The 25,858-nt window shown below is 36.1% G+C and overlaps 1 protein-coding gene across 1 annotated transcript in view; it reads right to left on the bottom strand.

Annotated features, from left to right (window-relative positions):
• Positions 1-25,858, bottom strand: part of mtor (mechanistic target of rapamycin kinase) — a 270,641-nt gene that overhangs the window by 194,101 nt on the left and 50,682 nt on the right. Inside the window, exons 14-21 of the mRNA XM_052108415.1 lie at positions 22,299-22,421; positions 20,323-20,406; positions 19,669-19,761; positions 16,786-16,920; positions 16,473-16,602; positions 7,021-7,271; positions 6,806-6,892; positions 1,255-1,422 (exon numbers count right to left, since the gene is read on the bottom strand). Coding sequence (XP_051964375.1) covers positions 1,255-1,422; positions 6,806-6,892; positions 7,021-7,271; positions 16,473-16,602; positions 16,786-16,920; positions 19,669-19,761; positions 20,323-20,406; positions 22,299-22,421 — 1,071 coding nt within the window. The remainder of the gene's footprint in view (positions 1-1,254; positions 1,423-6,805; positions 6,893-7,020; positions 7,272-16,472; positions 16,603-16,785; positions 16,921-19,668; positions 19,762-20,322; positions 20,407-22,298; positions 22,422-25,858) is intronic.

Genomic DNA, 25,858 nt, shown 5'->3' with positions numbered 1-25,858 from the left:
AAAAACTGTTTTTTGTGAACAGTTTTCTATTTGAATATATTGATGCAATTTGTGATCAAAGCTGAATTTTCAGCATCATTACTGAAGCCTTCAGCGTCACATAATCCTTCAGAAATCATTATAATATGCTGATATTTTTAATATGGGCATATTTAAAGTGCATTTTACTCATTTAACATGAACACATATTTGCAAGCACAAGCTTTGTTGATGATAATGAGGCAGCATAAACACTAGTTAAAATATAATCTAAACATTCATATTATTTTTATATCATATTACATATCATATTTATCATACAGCATACAATTTAAATGCCTGCTTTAGCCGAAACAGCATTTAAATGTAACTAAAACTTGTCTATTAGGACATATTTCAAATGTCAATACTCTGAATCCTAGCTGGCAAGTCTGGAAACAGTCCCACTAGTAAAATATCTACATGTTTATATAAAATAACATGTCAACTAATGAAAACTTAATGACTTACGCGTCCGAAATTGTATCCTCGGCTGGATCAAGTCACTCTTCAAAATACAAACGTTCATCGGAGTCCCGCTCTTCTTCTGAGGAAAATTTGAACTCTTCTTCACTATCCAGGAGTTTTCTCACTTGTGTATCGTGCGATCTTCCAAATGCACAGAAAAGTGAGTGAACTTTGTTTTTAAGGCACAGTCGGGGGCGTTCACCATTTGCATTGTTTGCCTCAGCACATTACCATATGAATGGCGCCCTCTGCCCGTGGGTGTGATCACATTAGGGATAATTAGCTGAGCCAGGAGAAACAGTACATCCCTTTGTTTCATACAGATGCAGCAGAATATTTGTTTTAAATTTGAATAGTTTTATTTAAAAGTAGACATTTTAAGCTTTCTTTAGACATATGTATCATGTTTGTGTGATAAGTATTTGTGGAGTTTCAGTTAATTTTTGTGACGTTTCAGATATATGCTTGCAAACCCAGAGACTGCTGACAGCTCACCCTCTTTATTTTACAAAAGCACAAAGTTTTGTTGTTATTGTGAGTGCACACAAATAAAAGTAGACCCTTTATAGTCTCTAATGATGTCTTACACTTATCTGTATTTTTTGTTGTTGTTGTTAGGAAAAAAATCAAGCAGGACGCGGCAGCGCGTCTGTCAACCCCAAAGGGTTAAGAATTGTGATGCATAAGTGAATAATTTCCACCCACTCATAGTTAGAACCATTAGTACAAGTCTGGTTGTGTATTTATCTTGTCAGGATGTGTATTTACCTTGATTGTGACACTGCGTCCAGGGCTGTTGTCATGCATGAAGACTCGCAGCATATGTGGGATGAGCTGAGGCAGGTAGAGTTTGAATTCTCCACCAAGAGCCACCACAATCTGCTCGATCAGCAGTATGATGGTATTCTGCATCGGGTTGTTTGGAGTCCAATATTCCTGCAGAAAAGAAAACATAATATCATGTAATCTGCATGCAAGAAGAGAGATTTATCCTCCCTATATAAATTACATGACTAAATTTAGCATATTCATACTAGGGAGATTCAAGTTGTGCCAGATTTGACATCAGTTGTTTGGTTTCCATCCGCATATTTTGGGGTATTGCATAAGAAATGTTGGAAGGAAACCCCAAGATACAAATAAAATCACCAAAATGTGCATACATTATTTATTTATTTTTTAAATGTCGCTTGGTTGTTAAAATATATATATATATTCAAAAATAAGACAATTATGATCAATTACAATGGAAACACATATACCAAAAAAATCCTATAGAATTTTTTATAGGAATACAGATACACATTTAAAGTCATGTGACTGTGTTTCAACAAGACATGTGAATACATAATTCACTCAATATCATTAATAATATCATCAATATTATTGCATTGCATCTGAAATGTTGCTTTGGTCATTCTGAAATGTCTGAGCCAAAGCCTGTCATCAAAATAATTGGCTATTATTACCTCACAAGACGATTACAAGCAAACATGAGGTTTGTGAAATCATTTTGTCGGTAATTTAGTAATTTATCATATTGAACAAAAGAGCCACAGTGGCTTCCCCTGTGGCTACAACTTCTCCAGAAATACCCCCGATTTTATTCTCTTGAACACAAGGGATGGAAACGCTGCTTTATTCTCAAATATTTTTTACAATATTCCAATGTTGGAGTAAATTAACTTTGTAACTGGAATAGAAACATGACTTATGACACCAAACACCATCTCAGATGTTTTTTTAAAGGTGTATTGATATTTATTGTAACAGCACTGTTTGAATCACTCCGTTTGTCTGTTTATGCCATGTCTTGGAAACATGCAAAGATTTATTCTTGGCATCTTTTGGAACTATTTTCACTGGCAGAGAAAAATATTAAAACTAACTGGCTAAATATGGTCTGAAACCAATTATTAGATTTCAACATAATATTATTTAGAACTGTTCTCACTCTAATATATACTAAGAATAAATCACACATATAATATCACACTTGCAATATACCGAGTATAAATAGGATTCTCTGCGCTTAACAGCATGATTGTGAGTGTGATTTTACAAAATCCATAATGTGGCAAGTTTTAATAAGCACATGCGCAAATTATAGTTTCAGAGCGACAATTTTAAGGGTGTTTTCACACTTGGGTCCTCTTTAAAAAAGCAAACTCAGACCCTGTAAGCAGACCAAAAAGTGAACCTTGTTCTTTTTACATTCACATTGTTTGTGACCTTGTGGACTCAGTTCTTTTTTTGGTCCACTACTTTTTATTTAATTTTTTTTAGCCCAGCCCACTTTTTTAAACAATGACTTTGAATAATTCAAATAATTAAGGCGAGTGAATGTTAAGAACAATAAACTTTACAAACTAATGTATGAGATTATTATTTTTATTATTAACAATTTTTATTGATTCCATTCAACAAATTAAATAAATAATATTAAATAAACATAAAAATTGTGGAATCAAATTATATAAAATGAAACGCTTCCCCCCCTTATGATGCTAGTTGGGACCTAACTCTTTATGTGCCTATTCTTAACGTCGATGCCTGCCCCATCACCTAAAATACAGAGTCTGGGTTAAAATGAAAGTTGAGTGCCCAATACATCACATACAAGACTCTGAACTTTCAACCAGAAGACATGGGTTATGTCTCTATCCTCTGATTGTCAAATCTTGAATTGCTTAAGGCTCACCCTTGCATCTCTAGATGCAGACCTGATGTATTTTAGAATCCTAGCCCACTCTCCCTCCTCCAATATCAAGTTTAAATCTTTCTCCCATAATCTCTTGAGGGAAGTTGAAGCTCCATCTGCCAGAATTAGCAGGGAGTAATACACTGATGCCTCATGACCTTTTTCAAAAGCAGTAATCACCACTCCCAGAGTATCTGCCACTTGGTGGTGTGTGCTACTCCCAAAAAATGGTACCGGGCAGACGTTGCAGCTGTAAATACCTACAAAACTGACTTATTAATACATAAATTGGGGTTAACCCATAAGCTTGAGGCAACCTTTAAATAAATGTCAGAATTAAACACTCTGCACACTTGTCCATACAGAGTGTAAATGCGACAAAACGGTGTGTAACTTGACTTCTATAATTAGTTTAATAGAAAGGCTTTGCAATGCCGAAATAGGGGCAAGAATTTCCTGTTCAGTACAAGGGAAGGGCTCTCTCAGGTGGAAGCAACCAACAAGCCAAATGTCTGAGACCGAAGTCTTAATAATAAAACAAAATCTTGGGTAAGCCTAACCCACCTTTATCAATTGGCCTATGCAGTTTACTGAAATGTAATCTGGGAAGTTTCCCATTCCAAATGAAGTACTTTGCTATGTTATCAAATTGCTTGAAATAAGAGAGGGGGCCATCTAAAAGAAGTGACACTAGCAGGTAGTTGAATTTTGGAATACAATTCATTTTAATAACATTAATCTTCCCAATCACAGATAACTGTAATGAAGCCCACCTGCCACATCCTCGGAAACCTTTTTATTAAAGGGTCAAAATTAACTAACTAAATCACACAAATTTGCTGGAAATAAAACCCAAATACTTTGTTTGGGCCACTGGAAGGTGCCTGGCTGAAAAGTCTTTATCGGGCAGTGTGCTGTCAGAGCCAACGCTTCAGATTTAGATCAATTAACTCTGTATCCTGAGAACTTGGAAAAGGAACAAATAATTCTCTGGAGGCAAGGCATAGATCTAGTTGGGTCAGAGACTTATAATAAAATAACATCTGCGTAAAGCAGAAGCTTATACGCCATACCTCCCGCAACCACCCCTGGAAAATCAACCTTCTTTCTTATCACAGCTGCTAATGGTTCCAGGGCAAGACAGAACAAAAATGAGAAAAGAGGGCAACCCTGCCGGATGCCCCCATCCAGAGTAAAATAATCTGAAATGAATCCATTTGTTTGTACCGCCACTACCAAGTGCCTATATATTAACTTAATCCATCCAATAAAATTATTCCCAAACCCATATATTTCCAAAATCTTAAAAAGTTAATCCAATTCTGCCATATCAAATGCCTTTTCCGCATCAAATGAGATGGCAGCGACCGGAGTCTGATCATTCTCCACTGACCATATGATATTGATGAGATGCCTGATATTATCAGAAGAGCTGCTGCCCCGAATAAACCCCACCTGATCTGCATGTATAAGAGATGTCATAACTACTTAATCGGTTAGCCAACATTTTTTTACATCTAGCTTGATCAGGGAAATTGGACGGTAACTCTTACACTCCCTTGGATCTTTGTCCTTTTTAAGAATCAGATTGATCTGAGCTTGTGTAATGGTTAGCAAGAAGCTTTCCATTCTTTAATGATTCCCTATAAATTTCTAACAAAAGTGGAGCCAATTCTGTAGCATAAGATCTAAAAAATTCAGCGGCAAAGCCATCTTGCCTGTAGGCAGGGCCTTTTACCTTGTCAAGCTCCTCCAAGGTTATCTCAGAATCAAGATAATTTTTTTTTCTGCACAGTCATCAGTTTAGTGAGATCTAATAATTCCTCAAATTTTCTAATATCTTCATCAGTAGATGAAGACGGGGAACTATAGAGATCAAGATATAATTCTTTAAAAGCATTATTATCATCATCATCAATAGCGGAGGTCAAAATTTCACCACAAGCATATTTCACTGAGGGAATGGTAGAAAAAGATTCTCTCTGCTTTATATATCTAGCCAAAAGCTTCCCTGCTTTATCCCGACTCAAAATTATTAGTTTATTAAACATGTTTAATGCTCTTAAAAAGAACAAGCAGCATGAGAACAGGTTTATAAATCAATAAAACTTCTATTACATATAACATATTGCATAATTAGAATATTCAATATTATTAATGTGCAAGATTATATTTTTACATACTACATTTTGTTTTATACATTAAAACAGGAAAGTAATGCAATATAACTAAATACATTATATTTTTTATATAAAAACAGGCCTACTGTATTTAGAGGCTAAATACATCATTAAATCATGGAAAATAAGTCACATGAACAACATAAAATTAGACTGATCACAATTAATGTTTAATCTACTAACAGCATCGGCTTACATCTGGTAATATATTCCTGACAGAATTTCTTAACTGTAAAATTTTAGCATTCCAAGCCAGTCTGGTAATGTTAACATTTGAATCTTCATTTGCACAGAACAATGAAGACCGACCTTTGAGTTCTTTTTTTTTTTTTTCACATAAGTGGAGTTCACATAAGTTTTAATACTCATAATAATCATACCTCTTACTTTGTTATAGCCACAGAAACAGTGTTGTTTTACTGCTGAAACGTAACCTGTCAGGGACAAACATCTTTTGCATTGGAATGGGAAAATCAAGTGAACCCAGATCGCTTATTGATAAAAAAAATAAATAAATAAAAAAAAAGCACGTTATTAGTAAACAGAACCGCAGGCTGCACACGAACAACACTCAGACAACCACCTGGGATCAGTTCACTTTAAAGGGGTCTGAGATCGTTTGGACTGTTCACATATGGGTCAAAAATCCCACAAACCACGCTCAGAACCCTGAATCAAACCAAGTGTTAAAACACCCTAAGTGAATAACGTCTTGAATTTGGGTCCTGGAATATACATGGAATATAGTACACGAGTCTAGGGACTACTTTTACGATGCTTTACTGTTCTGTTTGAAAGTATTAACCCTTCATCCAGTTTCACTGGATGGAAAAGAGCAGCGTGAACCTTCTTCAAAGCGTCTCCTTTTGTGTTCGACAGAAAAGAAAGTCATACAGGAGTGCAAAGTTGAGTAAATAAATGGCAGAATTTTTATATTTGGGTGAACTAAGTACCTCAACAATAACTGAAAACAAACTACTGGGGTAGAATTGGGAGTTTGATGATGTAAGTGGTAAGAGTGAATCAAACACATCATAAATCAGACAATACTCTCTACTGGTTAAGCACCAAGAAAGCCACAAATGCACAAAGTGTCAAAGAAGGAGGGACCTGCCAACAGTTTTACACAATGACTTTGAATGGCTTTTCCTGGCCCATATCAGGCTACAACCTAACAGCAGGGGTTAACATGAAAGAAACAAGCGTTTGTCTACTTCTCTCAATAGGACTAATATGCCCAGAGTTTTTCCACCAACAGTCATTAATTACAACCGCTGCCCTGAAACACTAAAACACAAATCAGAGAGTGAGAAGGCAAACAATCACGTGCACACACAAAACAACATTCCTCAAGGTCACAGACATTTAAAGTAATTATTCGTGAACGCATTTTTCTGGATCAGACATAGGCAGTTGTGTGGTGAAATACGTCTCTCACCCTGATCAGTGTGAAGATATCATCCATGTACGGCCGTATGTGGATCTTGACAAAGCACACAACCATTCCCATCTGCTGGAACAGGAACTGAGGGAGGAAAAGCAGGAATGAAAAAAATGGAATGAACAGAATAGAAAAAAATTACAGGTTCAGCCATAACAACATTTTTCATAAATAAAGCCTAAATGAGAGAAATTGCTAAAGTTTTAATGTACCTCTCTGATGCTAGCGTCACACACTCTGATGACATTGAGGAAGGTGGGCATGACCTGTGGCAGGAACTGGACACATTTCAGTCCAAGCGATTTGAAGATGAAAGTGACCGCCTGCACAACCATGGTGTGGTGATTGGATAGCGACGGGTCACGTAGGATACGCATCAGAGTCACTATGGCGACTGCTGGGTAGAACTCATCTAGTGGCAGGTTACCCATGTTAACCAGCATCTCGCTGGTACTGTAGTCAGCTGTAGACACACACAAACATGTAAAGTTATGAACAATAACAAAAAAATACTAAACTTAATTACTTGATGTTTAACATCTTTAGGTTTAGGAACCAAGAACATGTTCAGAAACATAATTTTTTTTATTTCATAAATTTTTTAAATACCAAAACTGTATGATTTTCATGACTTTCAGTTCTGTTAAAGTTAATCATTAAATCGGACATGAACGTGCAATATCCAACTATGCAGACAGAACACCATATTAAAATACTCTGACAGTGTTTCCTGCAGTGCAATTCAGCAGCTGTGCTGCTCAGCTACTGAATCAACAGCGTGAAACATACATTGCAACCAGTGTAGTCTAATTCCAGAACAAATGACTCTGTATGTTTAGAACTCACTAACAAGAACCAGCTCAGCTCTGCCAGTGTAGTCCACATCCCGATTCCCAAAAGAATGAGGAGTCAGTTCTTTTGAATCTACAGCACACAACATAAAGCACTATAAGTGTATTCTGATTCCTAAACAAATGTCTAATAAGCCAGTTCCTCTTAGGGTGTGTTCACACTTGTAATTCGGTTCTCTTGGTTCAGACCAAAAAATAATAAATTATATAATTAGTCCTTGTTCGCTTCGCGTTCACACTGGCATTTTTAACACCAAACATAAAGATACAAAACAAAAGGCATAAGGATATGCCGTTGAACACACAAATGAAGATATGCTGCAAGGACGGCTGACATTGGTTATGACGCCTGTACCGAACTGTAATGGGCAACATAGCTCCTATGATGAGAAGAACCAGGTATGCTTGAGGTCAGTATTAAAGGTAAATTCCTGTTATTGGTCCGTTTAGACATCTTTGGTCCATGCTGCATTCATATAGAAGTTGAACCTTTCCTGAGTTCATTTGGAAGTGGATTCAGGGGGTCTCTGTCCACTTGTTTAGTGCGCACCAAGTTTTGGATGGTAGCATTCACACTAGTTACAATGAACCGCACTAACAGAGCAATCGCACCAGAGTTCGTTTTAATCTAACCAAACCTGCCAAGTGTGAACCCACCCTTACTGGATTAAAAACATACAGCGCTACCAGTGTAGTCTGAATCCCGAACATTGAGCTAGTTCTTTGTGTGAGCAAAGAGCTAGCGCTATCAGTGTACATCAAATTTAAATTTTTGAAATAATGACTCTTGTGAGATGGTTGTTTTTAATTAATCAAATACACCCAGTGTTACCAGTATAGTCTGAATCCCGAACAAATGAGTCTAATGAGCTGATTCTTTTTAGACATTCAAAAACCTACAGCACAAACCAGAATAGTCTAAATCCCAAGTCTGTGTTTTATTTATTTTATTATCTTAAGTGCTTCCAGTGTAGTCTGAATCCCGATTACTTTCATTTCTTTCTTGCTAAATCTGCTTTGTTGAAATCTGAAATGAGCACATCATTTGGCGACAGACTGCTGAGGGCAGTGAATCCAATAAGAATTGTATATCTCAGTTCTAAATATAAATTTTTTCCCCCTCTCTAAAGTACTACAAGAAACATTAATGGAACCATTAAAGTGGCACTATGGAACTTTGTGATCTCTAAGGCATCTGTGGTTTAAACTTAAAATTGCAAGCAACTTGCGGAAGAACACTACATGAGCGGTTACATGAGTGTCTCGGCACTGCTCTTCTGCGCAGATGAATCTCATGATTTGAGCTTACCAGGATATCGCCCGTGTGTGATCATGACTGGGGGATATTCAGAGTCAGATTCATAACATGCTATTTTCACGTTCATATTCTGTTATTAGAGTAAACATTTGAGACCGAAATATTACTTGCTTTGTTGAACAACACTCATATTTAAAAAATTTGAATTACTGATTGAATTAATTTGACACTTGCTTTTCTGACACTACAGTCGAAGATCTTTTACATTAATAACAAACCACCACCAGTTACCATTATTTTTTATATGATTAATCAAGTGTTTTATCTACTTTTTATGTTTGTATTGTAATTCACTTATCAATTTAAGACTTTAAACTGTAATACTACAACTGTGGATCAGTGCACTACACACAATAATAATGCAAACTTAAAACATAAAACAAGGATTCAATAATAATGATGGGGATGAAATATACTTTATCACACATGAAAATAATATGCAGAAATTTGCAATTACAAAAAAATACAGTAATACGCTTAATTAATCTTTCTTTAGCAGTAAAGTTATAATAGATAGATGGTTACACACTAAAAAAAATTATATGTGCATTACTGCGCTCTGAAATTATAAAGATGATTATACAGTATATTGTAAAAGATAGACTGCTTAAAGGATAATAAATGATACAGTAACTTGTGCATTTATGCGACTGGGGCAAAAGAAATGAAAAAAAAAAATACATTGATACAAATGAAATAAAATTAATTAATATTAGTAAACATTCACCATAAAATTTAGATACATCGTGATCGGTTAGTTATTCGATTCATACAAGCATGACAAGCAATATAAGGTTCAACAACCCTACCAGTCAACACATCCAAGCATTATAGCAAGTAAAGAACTTCAGCAAACAGTTAACATAAACATCCATCCAGACTGCTGAGATGCTGTCCTGAACTGTGTGACAGTGACTGATCTGAACTAAACAGTGTAGTTTCCCCGGCCGGAACATGTGACAGCTGGTACTTCTTTTCTGTATTTTCGGATATGACGTAATAATGTAAGGATTACACCATAAGCCTGTGATTTCGCACCAAATCCGACAGCTCAAAATACAAATAGTTTTTATAGGTTTACGTAGTGTCGTTTTGAATACTGCTTATTTACTCAAACAAAAATGGAATTTTGTTCATTTTCAACCAAAAACATCATCCGTCCCGCGACCCTGTACCCAGGATAAGCGGTTGACGATGGATGGATGGATGGAACATCATCCGTAGTGAAGCTTTAAGGAACCGACAACTTTAAATTCCTTACATTTTCCATCCCTAATCATCTGTGTCAAAAATAAATTACATTACATTCAGTGTCTTTGGAAACAGGGAAATCAGAATTCAAAATCTAAAAAATTCTAACCATTAAAGTAAAGCTGTTGCATCGAAGAATAGTCTAAAAAATGATATACAAATATTTAGCTGAAATAATGCTATGACACTAAAGAATATCATCAGGTCACTTCAGAGTTTTTATACAGTTGGCAGGTGTGTTCTTTAATTTCTCTGCCTCCCTTTCCTCTCTCCTCTGCTGCTTTCAGTCAATTTACAAGAAAAAGACAAAGTCCATCGAATAGAATTCTTTAACAGGATGAACATGTATTCTGTGTATGAATCGCATAAATGCATACAGTGTGTCTGAATAAAGATCAGATATCTACATGAGTTCTAATATTTTCACTGCATTCATTACAACATGGAGAGGAAAATCAGATTCTGGAAAAATAAAATACGGTGTCATTCTTTTGTTCAGTGTTTTGGCGAACAGGGCGTCAACTGGTGATTCAAAGAACTGCTTACTGCCAATGTTTTTACTAATAAAACTGCCTGAATGTTGATAATGACCTTTAAACAGTAACAATAGAGTCATTATCTGTCTCAACCATACAGCTTTATAATCCAAATCCTTATAAATCACTTGCAAATGGAAAATCTAGTACCTATATAGTACCTATTATGCCCCTTTTTACAAGATGCAATACAAGTCACAGGTGTCCCCAGAATGTGTCTGAAGTTTCAGCTCAAAATACCCCACGGATCATTTATAATACAATGTTATAAATGCCTCTTTTTGGGTGGAATCAAAAACATGCTGATTTTGTGTGTCTCTTTAAATGCAAATGAGCTGCTGCTTCCCACCCCCTTTCCGAAAGAGGACTGTGCCTTTACAGCTCGGTCAATCCTGCATAACGCGGCGGTCTCCGTGAATACAATAAGAGACAATGATAACTTTAGCTGCATTAGCCATGGAATCAGATAACAAGCACATTCGGAAAGGTGATTTGCAAACATTCACAAAATATATACTGTGATACTTACATCTTCAGGATATAAAGCTGGAAAACGAACAGTTGGTACTGATCCATGCTTTAGAATATTTTCTTTTTTAAATCCTGCTTTGTTGACACTCATTCACAAAGCAGTCTGGTGTCAAATGATTTGCACAAACATACACACATTTTTGTAAGATTTGGGGCACATTTCCTTCAAAAACAAAACTTGTCCACTGCATCTTCAGTGGCTCTGATGCCGGGAGTACATGAAGACTTATGTTCACAGCATAACAACAGGACAATTTACAGCCAACAACAGAACACTCACAAGCTTACGAAGCTGAGACATTATTCTTCTCATTGTATCTGCTCCAGCGCAGAAACAAATGGCAGACTGTGTGTAGATCACTCAGGGGAGGATCTATGATAATAGGGTGGAGTCCGTCAGCAGTTGTGGGCAAGGCCTGCTCTAACGTGGTGGGCATGGCCTGATCTAACGTGATGTCACTTTAGAGCAGAAACAAAAACCATTAATTTTGACACACTGTTTTTGATTTACCGTAATTTCCGGACTATTGAGCACACCTGAATATAAGCCGCACCCACTGAATTAAAAAAATATACATTATTTTGAACATAAATAAGCCGTACATGTCTATAAGCCGCAGGTGCCTACCGGTACATTTACACAGGCTTTAACGAAACACGGCTTATAACAAAATAAATAGGCTTTAACGAAACACGGCTTGTAACAAAAAAATACAAATTTGCAGTAAACAGTAGCCTACCAAGAAAGTCATTGGTCACTATCTTCCTCCTCCTGTGCACTGAAACCACTGAAGTCATCTCCTTCGGTGTCGGAGTTGAATAGCCTCAGAATAGGCTCAGGTTTAGTTGTCTTTTTGCACAAAGAGTTAATTCCTCACGCTGCTGTTTCCAACGTCTTATTATCGACTCATTAAGACCAAGCTCCCGTGCAGCAGCTCTATTTCCTTTTCCAACAGTCAGATCAATCGCCTTCAACTTGAAAGCTGCATCATATGCATTTCTCCGTGTCTTTGCCATGATGAGGGTGACAAAATGACTACCGTAATCAGAATGATGGGAAGTTTGAGCGCGCTCGATTTAATCTAAACAGTAAACAAAAAAGTTGTTTGACCTTAACCCGTTCGGAATTTCATTGGTCTAATGAAAGCTTCATGCCGCCAAAAAACTGAGTACGTCACAGAATGTTGCATAATAGGTCCCATTTAATACCTCTTTTAGTATAACATGAGGCATTGTACTAATTTTTTTTTTTTTTAACTAGGTTTGTACATTTTCTAAAAAGGAAACATTACCCTATAAAACTTGCAGCAATGATGCTTGGGTGAGTTGTTGCTAAATAATAGAAATTGTCTAATGAAGACTAATTCTGTGCTATATTCCCAGTTACATCCAGTGATGTAATTCTGTACATGTTGCTGTTTTTTGTCCTGTTATTTTATACCTCAGCTTTAATTTGCTTTAGTGCGGCAGACATTATGGGTGTCATATACAGGGATTGAGACGAGGATGGCCTACGGTGTGTCACAAAGCAATGATTTTTAAGATTACTGTATACTCTTCATTGCTGGTCACTAGAATTGGTTTCATGTGAAATTTTTGTCTTTCATTCAAGAATTATTTTTAAATCAATCTCTCATTTAATTGGCTTAAAAAAATTAACGTGCAGTGGAAAAGTGCCATAGGTGGGTTCTAGGGTGTTACTATGTGGTTGCTTAGGTGTTTTGGGTGATTGAAAGAGAATTGCTATGTGGGTTGCTAAAGTGTTCTGAGTGGTTGCTAGGGTTGAGTTTAGGGTTAGGCTGTGCAAAACTACCTGTAACAATGCTAGGGTATCGTGGGAGGTTCTAAGGCAGTTGCTTTGCTGCTGCTAATGTGTTCAGAGTGGTTTTCTAGGGCATTCATATACAGTTCATAAACACCCCAGGGTGTTTCAATGTACTTGCTAAATTGTTCTCATTGGTTGCAAGTGTGTTTGCTAGGAGTTCGCTAGAAGGTTTTTGGTGGTTACTTACTGGTCCATGATAAAGGAGTGCACCTCCAAGTCTCTATGTTATTCTGTTGTCTAGATATGGATCAGCCCCTACTTCAATGCAAGTTTATGGGATTTTTCACATATTTTATCATCTGGCATGCAAAAATGTTAAGTCTGATTTTTCAGATAAATCATAGCCTGACTCTGCTCAATGAGCCAAATGATTTAAGGTCTTGTTCATGTCTGTACAACAAACAGTTGGGCTTTGTTCAAATCCATTCCCAAGTATGTGCGACAGCAAAAACTATGCTTGCCATAGCAAACACCAATAATGAGAGTGTTTTAATATACCTACAGACTAAAATGTATTAAATCTCCTGACAGTCGACTTCATAATACTCTGCCCACTATCAGCATCAATCACTGAGCTCACTTTCTCCCCATTAAACTTCCTGCTGCCCTGTTTTTAAATTAAGGTGTTGAGTAGGCAGTTCTCTGCCATGAAGAGATTTTTAACGTGGTAATGCAGAAATGTGCAGACACAGACAGAGCTGCCCCAGACGCTGACCTTAACTGTAACCTAATGCCTCAGAGGGGAGATATCCTCAGTTCTTTACGAGAACCGCTGTTAAAACTATTAGGGGCAGGTCTGGAGTTTAGAGGGCTTGCTGGTGTGGAGTATTATACTCTGAAGAATGACGAAAGAGGCCAATCACTTGAGCACAAAGAACTCAACAAGCCAGGAGCTGCTCTAATGATTATCCCCAAAATTATACCAGTACATCAAACTGACAAAGCTTACACCCACACAATCTCCTGAACTGTAGAACTAAGCAGCAGTTCTTCACTTCTGTTAGTGCTTAAGTTCTTAGCTCTATTTTGGCTAGCGAAATAGACATTCACAGTGAAAATCTGTGAAACTCAGTTTCTCCCATCTCAGAACTCAAAATAACCATTGCTAAAGAAATAGTAAAATGGTGAGCTGCCACTACGATGAATGGAGTTGATTCGTCAAAGTTCCTTGAATGGCGCGGAGCATCGCAGGTGAGGCGCTGAGATTGATGATTAATTCACCAAGTAAATTCAAAAGATATAAATATAAAACTTTATTGTGAAGATAAGAAAATTACTGGCTTAACAGACCACAGTCCATCTTAATACACTATGGCTCTGGCCTGTGGTGAATGCGTGCATACCATGCGAGAGCACATCCATGTACCAGTTTGCATGAGCACAAATCTCTCCGCTACGAGGCGGATTTCCTTCACTCTCGCACAAAATTAGATGCGTGCTCCCAAATATTCACAGCTCAATGAAATCTCCCGGCTCTCACTCAGAGAGTGCATGTGAGCACCAAAACCCGTCCTGTGCACTCACATATCTATTATAAAGCCATATAGCTCTCCATCGGTTCATTCATCACAACGGGTCGATGTGTCTTCATGTGTGTGACAAGTGCAGTTTCATCTTATTTATAATTTACTTGGCTATTGTATAGGACCATACAAAACATTATAAAATATTTTTGTATATTGGAGCATTAAATTATGTCCCTAATAGTTAATAGATTATTTTTCAATTATTATTATTTGTAATTGTATTTATGATCGAATTTGTATTGGTATATTTCAACCTGTTGTCTTACACCCTGTTTACAACAGATACGATCATTGTGTCAAAAGCAATAGAACCCCTTCTAATCAATGATGTTGTCTACACAGAACGCGTTCGTTGTGGCATGTCGCATTATGGCAACAGGTGTCCCGTTCCATTTTGCGCTGCACACAATGGCAATAAATGGTTTAGAACATTTGTGTCGAAGCATCCAGTGTAGACAGGGGGGTTTTTAAGTTATTGCAAAAGGGGCTGATTTTGGGGTTTTGGAAATTTTTGGATTTGGTATGTTGTTGTTTTTTTTGTTTGTTTGAATGTTTATATCACTTTGTTATTTTGATTATATTTCAGTTTTATTTAAAATGTATTTTACATTTAGAAATACCTTTGTTTTAATTTTTTCTTGTTTCAATAAATGCACATCATTTTTCAAAAATCAACCAGTAGAAGTGAAGTGTGTACCAATACAATCACTTAATTCTAGCCATGATTTGTGTGTGTCAGTTGAGGAAAATTCTCCACAATTTAATGGAATTTTTAATTTACTTGGCACTTATGTCTTAAAGTATAGCTAAGCGCAGCGCTATTACAATTGGACCCATTGACTGAACTCTGAAGAGGACACTTGTCCCTTTTTTTTTTTAAACGGAGGCAGTTTCCACTCAAGCCTTCACAGACTCATCATATTCCTTGCTGTGTTGAGCTTTTAGGTGAGTAATCAATTTTTTTGTATTAAATTGTCTGTCACCCAATTCAAATTAGTAAAAATTATTCTGTGGGTAAATGACAGTATTAGGCCTGTATCAAATTCCTTTAAGATACTGAATTTAGGAAATGTTGCCCTTTGAGTTCATGATATTAGTGAACATCTGGGAGACTCCATCTAAAGAACTGTCTGTTCTGACTGTCAGGCACACACACACATATATTAAATGAGCAAGAGGACGATAGAGGATGGAAAAAGTGTGGAGCCATTACAAGTCTGACATTTTAATGTCATGTACTTTAATCCTAGTTTTAAAGACTGTTATGTATGCAGGCCGGGTACGTACTTGCAAACATTTTTCAAAGAGAAGATCACTATTGAAGGGATGAATCTGAGTACAAAGCTTTGTGAAAGGCCAAACAATGTGAGCCAACATGTGTGAGCATGCTAGCCTGAAGTTCTGGCCGTGGGTTTGGAAAGGGCGGTTTGTGTACGAGGATGTGCTCTGTTTGCATCAGAGAATGTGTGTGATTGATGGCCGGTAAGTCCTCTGCAGCTGTCATTAATTGTTTCAATTTAAACTCTCGACAAGCCTGGACAATCTGTTTGAAACGGGACAATGTTAAATACAGTTGTAAACAGGGTCCAAAACGTCCAAAAGATTTGTAACTTCAACCACAATGGGCTTGAAGTGTACATGCTCATGTGTTTGAATACCTTCAGACAACAGCAAAGACCACCTACTCACCTGTAAATCAACCATTGCGATAAAACAAGAGTTTTAGTCTCATCAGATGACTTAAGATCAGATCACCTGAGACCGAACTTAAAACATGATGTAAACATAGATGTGCATGTTCAAAACTAACACACAAGTTAGATCACCTGAATCTTGGCTGGACTTTGACTCAGAGAGGCTGACGGCCGAGGCGTCACGCGATTGGTCGATCATACCGATGTTCACCTTGTGTTTGTAGGGGTCCAGAGCTCCAAGCAGGCCTAAAACACGAATTGCCTAGCAAAAGTGACAGAATCACATCAGCTCTAGAAAAGGAACTTTAGTTTTATCTCCTGAGATTGACAGTCAACATTTTCTGAAGGTTAAGCACCTCGTTTCACCATTTGTCTTATTTAGAGTGTTTCAGGTCCAATTTTGTACCCAATTTGTGGAAAGTTCCAATGTATGAGACAGAAATACCTCTCTTCTAATGCCCTGGTTCTGCTCTGTCTTCAGAAAGTTGAGCAGCACTTCCAGTAGAGATGGGTACTTTCTGTAAGGCTCCACCACATACCCAGTGCTTGCTACCTGCTGACCCAGAGTCCAAAGAGCCACCTAACGGGAGAAAAAACAATCAGCGTATTGATCACGTATAGTTCACATTTATATTGAATATTCATGATCTTTCAAATGATTTTGCTGCCGACATGAAGCAACATCATGAATACTATGATTATTTTTATTTTGTCAGTAAGTTTCCTAAAGAACATGTCATTAGTCAATCGTTTTTTGTTTTTAAATAAATAAAAATAACAATTCACCATTTGAAGTAATTTCAGAACCAAAATATTTTGGTGTTTCTTCAACCAGTGGTTGATTTTTATTCAAACTAACATTTAAAAAAAAAAATCTTGCTATTTAAAGATCACATCAAAACCTATTTATAAAATGTTTACCTTGTCTTTGTACTTTATTTTTCAATGTCTTTTATGTATATTTTGTTTTACTCTGGTTTTAGAATGTTTCAATCTTTAACTATAACCGTCTATTATAAAACAGTAACTATTACATTTAAAATGATGATATCTAAAAGAGTGAAATAAACAAACTATTTCAATATTTATTATGTGAAAATGATATCTTTCCATTAAAAGAAAATTACATTTTCAAAAATTAAAAGCATACCAAGTCAACAAAAGTATCAGTTCAGAGAGCTCTAGAGATGAAATGTAATGTTTGAAGTAAACCTCACTTGAACAGAATATCTTTATTGGGCGTCATTTCCAATTAAGTTGCAATTTGCCAAATGAAAGAAATGAAATTAGCTTTAGCAAGTTTTAAAAATGTAATTTCCATCCACATAATTTCCAACACAGAATTCTATTAAACAACAAAGTATTTAAGATTTGCTGAATATGACACTATAATGGGGGTTTTTATGACTTTCAGAATTTTTTTACAAGATTTAAAATAAAACAAATCTTGTGTACATGCACTGTTTGACATGGTAGACAAATTAAATAAACTGAGTGTGAAACATGTTTTTAAATGAAACTATACTTTCTAGAAGTACACTAAAAGTGCCCGAAGTTGAAGAAACACCCATATATGAATTGGCTATTCTTTGTTCTATACATATAGAATACCATCAAAAGGATAGAAAACATTAAGACATATATGTTTAAGCTATAACACCCTATGTGTAACTATAAAGCTGCATTTATTATTATTACAAAGTTGTTGTTTTTTTCAGGTTGACCCAGAACACCAAATCAAGCCACACTCAGCCTCAAAGTCAACAGGCAGGTAAAGTATTTAGTTATATGAGCTTCTATAAACCTCAGGAACCTGAAACTGACCTAAATCATCCAAACTCATAACACTCCTGATTGCTAAAGCAGAATACAATAACTACACACAAAGAAAGGGTGAGTTGTGTAAAGGATGAGGACATCTGACTGCACCTCACAGCGCTACTGAAAAACCTTACAGACTGTGCTCCAGACCGCCTCCAAATATTAGAAAAATACATTATGTGAGGCAAGTACATGAGAATGTTTCCATTGCTGTTATGGAGTCTGGAAAACAGAGAGCCATTCATTACCCAGGGGACAAAACAAAACACGTCAATGTGGGGGGTTAGATGTGCATGTAAATATAGACTATAGGTTTATTCCATGTAAAATCAGCCAAATTTCAGAAACTTCCCCAGCTGAAATTTTTGATTTTGTTAATACTTTTTGTTCTGATGGAAGATAAACATAAATGATTGATGAATGCCAAAATATTAAATTTCATGGATCAATATTTATGGAGTAATCCATTAGTTTTCATTCTCACCTATGATTTTGGAGAAAAACTACAGGTTAAAAAATGTCCTTTAGAAAGGTAGCAGAATCATTATTTTATTTTTACAGAGATACAGTAGGTAAGTCTATTAGTAAAATCAATTGACTTCAGCGCCCCTTGTTACATTACATACCAATGGTGCAAGTCCAAAAATAGAGCTTAAACATTTTTTTGCTAGCTTTCCAAAGTTGGAGTGCTTAGAATCTATAAGTATATTCAAATATCTTCAATACTTCTGGATTTATATTTCTGAACAAACTTTTCGTATATTCCCATCTTCATTTTCAAGGATTATTGTAAAATCCCCGAGATATAGGACTCTCAATGTGATGAAGGCAGCTTAAAAGGCAGCTGCCCAAGTAGGCAGTTGAAAGCAATACAGCAAACTAGGTTTTGAAATAAAACCAACCAAAGAAGTAATATCCTAAACTTTCATTTAATTGTTTTATTTTAAGTTAAATCTTCTTATAACGCTAATGATTTCCCCCCCCCCCCCCCCATTAATGGTCATTATTTAGTTTTAATGCCCATTTTCCATCCTGACTCTTACAATTAAATGGTACATGTCTGCTACTGTGCCTCTAAGATAATATGTAAATTATCTCTGTTATGACTTGTATCAGTGTACTGAACAGTATAAAAGTGTATTGGTGTATCAGTGTTGTTCACATTGTGGTTCATCAAGCTGTAAATGCAGTTGAAGTTGTTGACGAGCTCATGGTTGTGATGTCATAACCACAGCGAACCATTTTTTTTTTTCTGGACTGTGAAGTAAGTTGAGTTCTGGAAGTTCATAAAGAGCATCGGAAACCCCACTTTCCATGATATGATCTTTTTGACCTATCAGAGTTAGAGGTTTCACTGGCATTTCCAAATTTTAACAGCATTCACAACATATGATATCAGATGTCAGAGTTTGGCTAAACCATTTGACTGCCAAATCAATGAACACACAACACAACAGGCCAAAATGGGTGTATATTGCTGCCCAAAGTGTATTTAACATGAGCAAACCTGTCTCTTGGCCAATGATGAGGAGTCCTGCAGCATATCCATGATGATGGGGAAGAGCTCATCCATCCATTTCCTCATCTCCAGTCCACTCACCTGTTGCACATAAAGAAAAACCCAGACATGTTTAACAGAGCTTGAACTGAACAAATTAAATTTCCCAATTGAGCTTTCAGGGCTGACAGTCTGCATTTTGAGCAAACATAAAACCCGAAACCCAAACTGCTATTTAGTTTATGTGCTCTACTCATTCGTTTCGCTTGTTTTCTCTAAGTGCCGGATGGCCAATCCCAAGAATACAATCTGGAAGCAATAGTGCCTGTCCTGAAGATCATTCTGTTCCATTACACCCATCCAGATGGTTAGAGCTCATCGTTTGATACAAACCATCTAACGTAACTAATCACCTCTTTAAAAACGATTTGCTCAATGTCTAATCTTTTTGCTCCACCCTCTCACTCAGTGTCCTGGTACAGTCTGTCTCTATGCTTGTGTCTTTCCCACATCCTCTCCACTTTAGATCAACATTGACCACTTTCAAGACTTTTTCCTGGAAATCCTGTAGTGTTGAGATCCAGTCAGAAGGCAGACTGGATCTTAACTGGTCATATCAAAAGGCAGAATACATCACATGTAGGATACAAAATTATCCATTACCTGAGCAAGTTCACCGATTGTCGCTAAAACACTGATGACGACTCCAGGGTTGGGGTCTGGATCTTTCAGCTTCAGGATGAGGGCCTGTGCGAAAAAACAAAAAAGAAAAAAAAAAAAAAAAAGAACAACAGAAGTGTTAAATCACATGTTAAGAGCATCAATGCATATACATCCAAAAAAGGACTGACTAACCAGTGAATGACAAATTATTGAGGGGGGGAAATCACTAAGAATGAATAGAGCTGTAAATAATGCACAAGATGCCATAGCTATTATTTTGAAATAATTTTGGCCGGTCCCTAAATGTTTTTTTTCCTGCCTTGTACAGCTCTATACTGTCTAGTGTCATGGATATTGATGTAAATGAATTTTAGTTTAAGGTATCACACTTTGGGTTTTCAGATTGGATTTAAGTTATCCTTAAAAACACTTCATATTAGCGGTGTTCTAATAGTCATTCTGTTGTTCTAGGAAATGTCTTTCTAAAACAAGTTTGAAAAACATGGGTTCTGATAATACGATGTAACCTAGAATTTTAACACAGTACAGCCTGTTGAACAGACTTTACTGTTTTGTACTGTAGATCTGTCCCTTGCAGCCTTCTTTTCCCTTAATGTAAAATAAAAAAAAAAATAATATTTTTTTTTAATTATTTAAAAAAAAAAATTCCTTGATGTCAAATTAAATATGGCGACTGAATAAGGTCTTTAGAATATCATGAAATACATCAAACAATAGATGACAAATAAATAAAAGGAACTCACTATTGGGTAGGGCTACACAATTAATCGAAAAACTAAAATCGCGATTATGACTCTCACGTATATGTAATCATGAAAAGCGATGATTACAGCATTCAATTTAAGTCTACTATTATGTAATGAATGTACTAATATTACGTAAATGGTTTCTATATAGAATGAGTTTTTGTAGCGGTTGAGTTTTTAACCAATCCCAGACGTGTGTGTTCAGCAATGAAATGGCAATGGCCAATCAGAGACACAGTGGGTCTACAGTACAGTCTTATCAGTAATGACAACCAATCCCTATGCAAAAATTTTGAATAGTCTGAAGTCCAGATAATTGCTTTACAGTATCTCAGTTTGCGATGGCACACAAAAATTAGTGCTAAAGAAACATCACTTGTCACTCGAAAAGAAGCTGTAGAACAAAGGCGAGCAATTTTGAATTATTTTCAATTCGTTAAATGTCACCCTTTTTTATTTATCATAGGTAAACAACCCGCAAGTGAAAACGTGACAAAACAAAAATTATCCCTGACCGTTATAATAAAAGGTACAGACAGGGTCTAAATAAGTGATTTTTTTATATATTGTTTAAATAGCTATATTTATTATGAGAGCATTTGTGAGTGCAGAACAGGAGAGTTTGAATATTGTTGGGTTGCTTGATTTTTGTGAGCAACATAAATAAAGGGGGTAACATTTGTATTGATGTATTAAACAAGCTTCAAAGTAGCTTGATTTGAAGTCAGCTTGTTTTGGATGTTTTGGAAATAGAAAAAATCTTGAACTTTAGAACAAATTTCACAGACCAACAGCACTGTTATCGCGTCTGCTCAAATAAATACATATTTGACCCACAACTGCTTTTGGTATATTAAAATTTTTATGAAGCACACAAAATCGCAAACAGGCTGATTTTTTCAGATTTGAGGCCAAATGTGATTTAACAATGATCTTCTGGGAACAAGATCATAATACTGGATTTTAAATGCAGTAAGGAAGTTCAATCTAAATCAGCAGTTCAGTTTGACTATTGAATAATGTAAAATATTATTATTTACTGTACGTGGACCAATAATTAAAGCAGTAAAGACACTTTATTAAAGCAAAAAAGACCTATCTTGGCATTTTTAGCCTTCTGAATACAACACAGAAACAAAAATACTTAGCACCCACCCCCAATACACATATGTAGGACATATGGTCATAAGGAATAAGAGACGACTGTACTTTAAGAATGGGCTCCATATACGGCCGAATGAGTCTGGGGGCGTTGGACACCAGGTGACCCAGCATGCGGGCGCTCTGCTCTTTGTTTCGGCCCACACCACTGTGTTCCAGCTCAGTCAGGATCTGGAGGGGGTCAGAAATACATTAACAAGCTTTTATTGCAATGGACAGCTACTCAAGTTTGACATTATTCAATTATGTATCTCTAAACACATATGTACATGTTTGTTAACATTAGGTACATTCGTAGCAGATGCGTGGCAAATTAATATTTGATCAGAACTGAATGCATGATATCATTAAATAAGGTTTAGTTGAATTAATTTGTTGATGTGCCAGGAAAAAAATCAGACCAGGATGACTACAGCAGGGGTGAAGCAAAAAAAAAAAAAGTGATTTCAGAAGAAAAACATTTAATGGTCTGCCACCTGCTGGTAACTAAGAGAAACTACATTCAAAGTAACAAAGTTACTTCAGAACAAAGTAACAAAATGTTCAGAATAAAACATTACATTACTATTTTACCATTTCTACCATAGTATATACTGCATAAATAGAAATTAGTATGGTACCATGCTATTCAGAACTTGGCCTATATAGGAATAGCATACTAATTTACTACTCCCTTAGCCAAATGTCTTTGGAATTGACCATTTTCAAAATATTACAGTAATTGGGAAGAGACTAAGTAAAATTACATGGCAATATTGTTTCACCAATAAAATTTGTGAGGTCTCTTAAGATAATCCGCAAAACTTTGCCTGCTCAACAGGTGATTGCAAGATTTAGGAAATTTTTTGTGACCTTGAAATTGAGAATATTGTACCCCTTTTCTTTGACTGTATTTCTAGTATGCAAAACCATTCTAGTGTGATTTGGAATATTAAGTGAGGGTGAATAATGGTTTTGATACAAGTTTATTTTATTTTTGCATGTATACTGTATACACACTGGTAGCCAAAAGTTTGGAATAATGTACAGATTTTGCTGTTTCGGAAGGAAATTGGTACTTTAATTCACCAAAGTGGCCTTCAACTGATCGAATAGTGTAGTCGGGACATTACTGATGTAAAAAGAACATCACCATTTGAAATATTTCATTTTTGATCAAATCTAGATGCCCAATTTCCAACAGCCATCACTTCAACACCTTATCTTTGATTAATCATACTAAATAACTAATTTGGTACTAGAAAATCACTTGCCATTATATCAAACATAGTTGAAAGCTATTTGGTTGTTAAATGAAGCCTTTGTCTTAAAACTTGTCTTTGAGTTTGTTTTTGAGTTGCCACAGAATGCAATAGACCGGCATATCTTAAGGTCAATATAAGGTCAAAAATGGCGGCAACAACAACAACAAAAAAAAACAGCTTTTTCTAGAAACTCATCAGTCAGCTTTACGATGCTTGAAATTGCCAAAAAAAATGATTTCATACAAATTTGTACACTACAGAGAAAAAGGACAACTGTCTCTAACAAGGACAGAAAGAGATGTGGTCCAGTGGTGGCTCAGTGGTTAAGGCTCTGTGTTACTGACCGAAACTTCGGTTGTTCAAGCCCCTGTTCAAACCACTGTTGGGCCCTTGAGCAAGGCGCCAAGGCCCTTGACCCTATCTGCTCCAGGGGCGCTGTTACATGGCTGACCATGCGTTCTGACCCCAGCTTAGTTGGGATATGCAAAAACAACTGCAATTCATTGGCCCTGTACCTGTACTCTGCAAAATGACAACAAAGTTGAATCTTAATGTGGAAGGCCAGATGTAGAACTAAACAAGAGGATAAGTATATCAGTCTCTAGTTTGAGAAATAAATGCCTCACATGTCCTCAGCTGACAGCTTCATTGAATTCTACCTGCTCAACACCAGTTTTATGTACTCAGGACTCAGGGGTGCAGGCCTTATGGGAAGAATTGCAAAGAAAAAGCCATTTTTGAAACAGAAAAACAAAAAGAAAAGGTTAGAGTTGGCAAAAAAAACACAGACGTTGGACTAAAGATAATTAATAGACAACAAATAAACAGGAAAAGAGTGTTATGGATCTTAACCCCATTGAGCTTTTGTGGGATCAGCTAGACTGTAAGGTGCGTGAGAAGTGCCCAACAAGACATCTATGGCAACTGCTACAGGAAGAGTGGGGTGAAATGTCACCTGAGTATCTCGACAAACTGACAGCTAAAATGCCAAGGATCAGCAAAGTAGTTTAAGAAGTTCTGAACAGTTCGATTCCTGGCCCACATGACTCCACATGCTGAAGTGTCCTTGGGCAAGACACTGAACCCCAATTTGCTCCCAATGGCAGGCTAGAACCTTGCATGGCAGCTCTGCCATCATTGGTGTGTGTGTGTGTGTGTGTGTGTGTGTGTGTGTGTGTGTGTGTGTGTGTGTGTGTGTGTGTGTGTGTGTGAAAATGGGTGAATGAGACGTAGATTGTAAAGCGCTTTGAAAACCGCTAAGGTTAAAAATACCATTTACCATTTTTCAAATTGTAATAGTACATTTTCACATAATTAATGTCCCGACTATACTGTGATCAGTTGAATGCCACTTTGTAATCTAGAACCTAAGTACCAATTTTTTTCCATAAGAGCAAAATCTGAACATTATTCCAAACTTTTGGCCGCCAGTGAATATACTGTATATATAAATAGCAACGTTGAACGTAAAGCATAGTATATTGATAATTTATGGAAAAAAATATTAATTAATTGAAATGGACACTGCATTAACCAAAATGTACACAATTTAAAATAGTAGTTCATTATTTTCAATACATTGAGAGTAGCAAAAAAAAAAAAAAAAAATATATATATATATATATATATATATATATATATATATATTATTTTATTATTATTATACTTTATAATATATTGCCTTGCATACTATGTACATGCGGAAATGTTGATATACCCTTTTGAACTTTTTTTCCTTTCTTCCTTTTGCTCTGAACTGAACTCTATGTTGTACTTTAAAAAATTACAATAAAACAAACAAGCTTTTAACAGCTTTTAAGATAAGCCATCTATCTCTATTGTGACCTATTATTTGATCAGACTACAAAGAGTTAACAACATTTTAGACAAATTTACATAAAAACTGTAAAATAATCCCATTTATTTCCACAACGACAACCAGTATTTTATTCTGAACATTGCAAATAAGAAATTATGTCATCGATTTAGAGGGAAAAAAGGATCATTGGAATGAAATAATAGCATACTGCTAACAGCATTTTGTGCTATATTGTATAGTGAATCCTGCCTTCGATTTTTTTTAAACGTGTAATGTGAAACACGTTACACGTTTAACACTACACATTTCAAATTGCAGTATTGTTGTCAAGTTGCATGTTGAATAAACCCAAGTCTTTCTCTAATTCTAAGTTTATGTAAACTTTTGGCAGTGCAATCAAAAAGTCAAAAGAGTTTGAAAATCAGCTGACATTACTTCAACATATAGTACAGTATTCTGTGCCATGCACTCCAGTTGTATACTGTACTAGGTAATTTTGCATGTTTTACACATTACACATTATATACTGCATGAATAGTATAAGC

The sequence above is a fragment of the Xyrauchen texanus genome, chromosome 37 (genome assembly GCF_025860055.1).
Source record: "Xyrauchen texanus isolate HMW12.3.18 chromosome 37, RBS_HiC_50CHRs, whole genome shotgun sequence".
Lineage (NCBI taxonomy): Eukaryota > Metazoa > Chordata > Actinopteri > Cypriniformes > Catostomidae > Xyrauchen > Xyrauchen texanus.
This window is presented reverse-complemented; position numbering and strand designations above follow the sequence as displayed.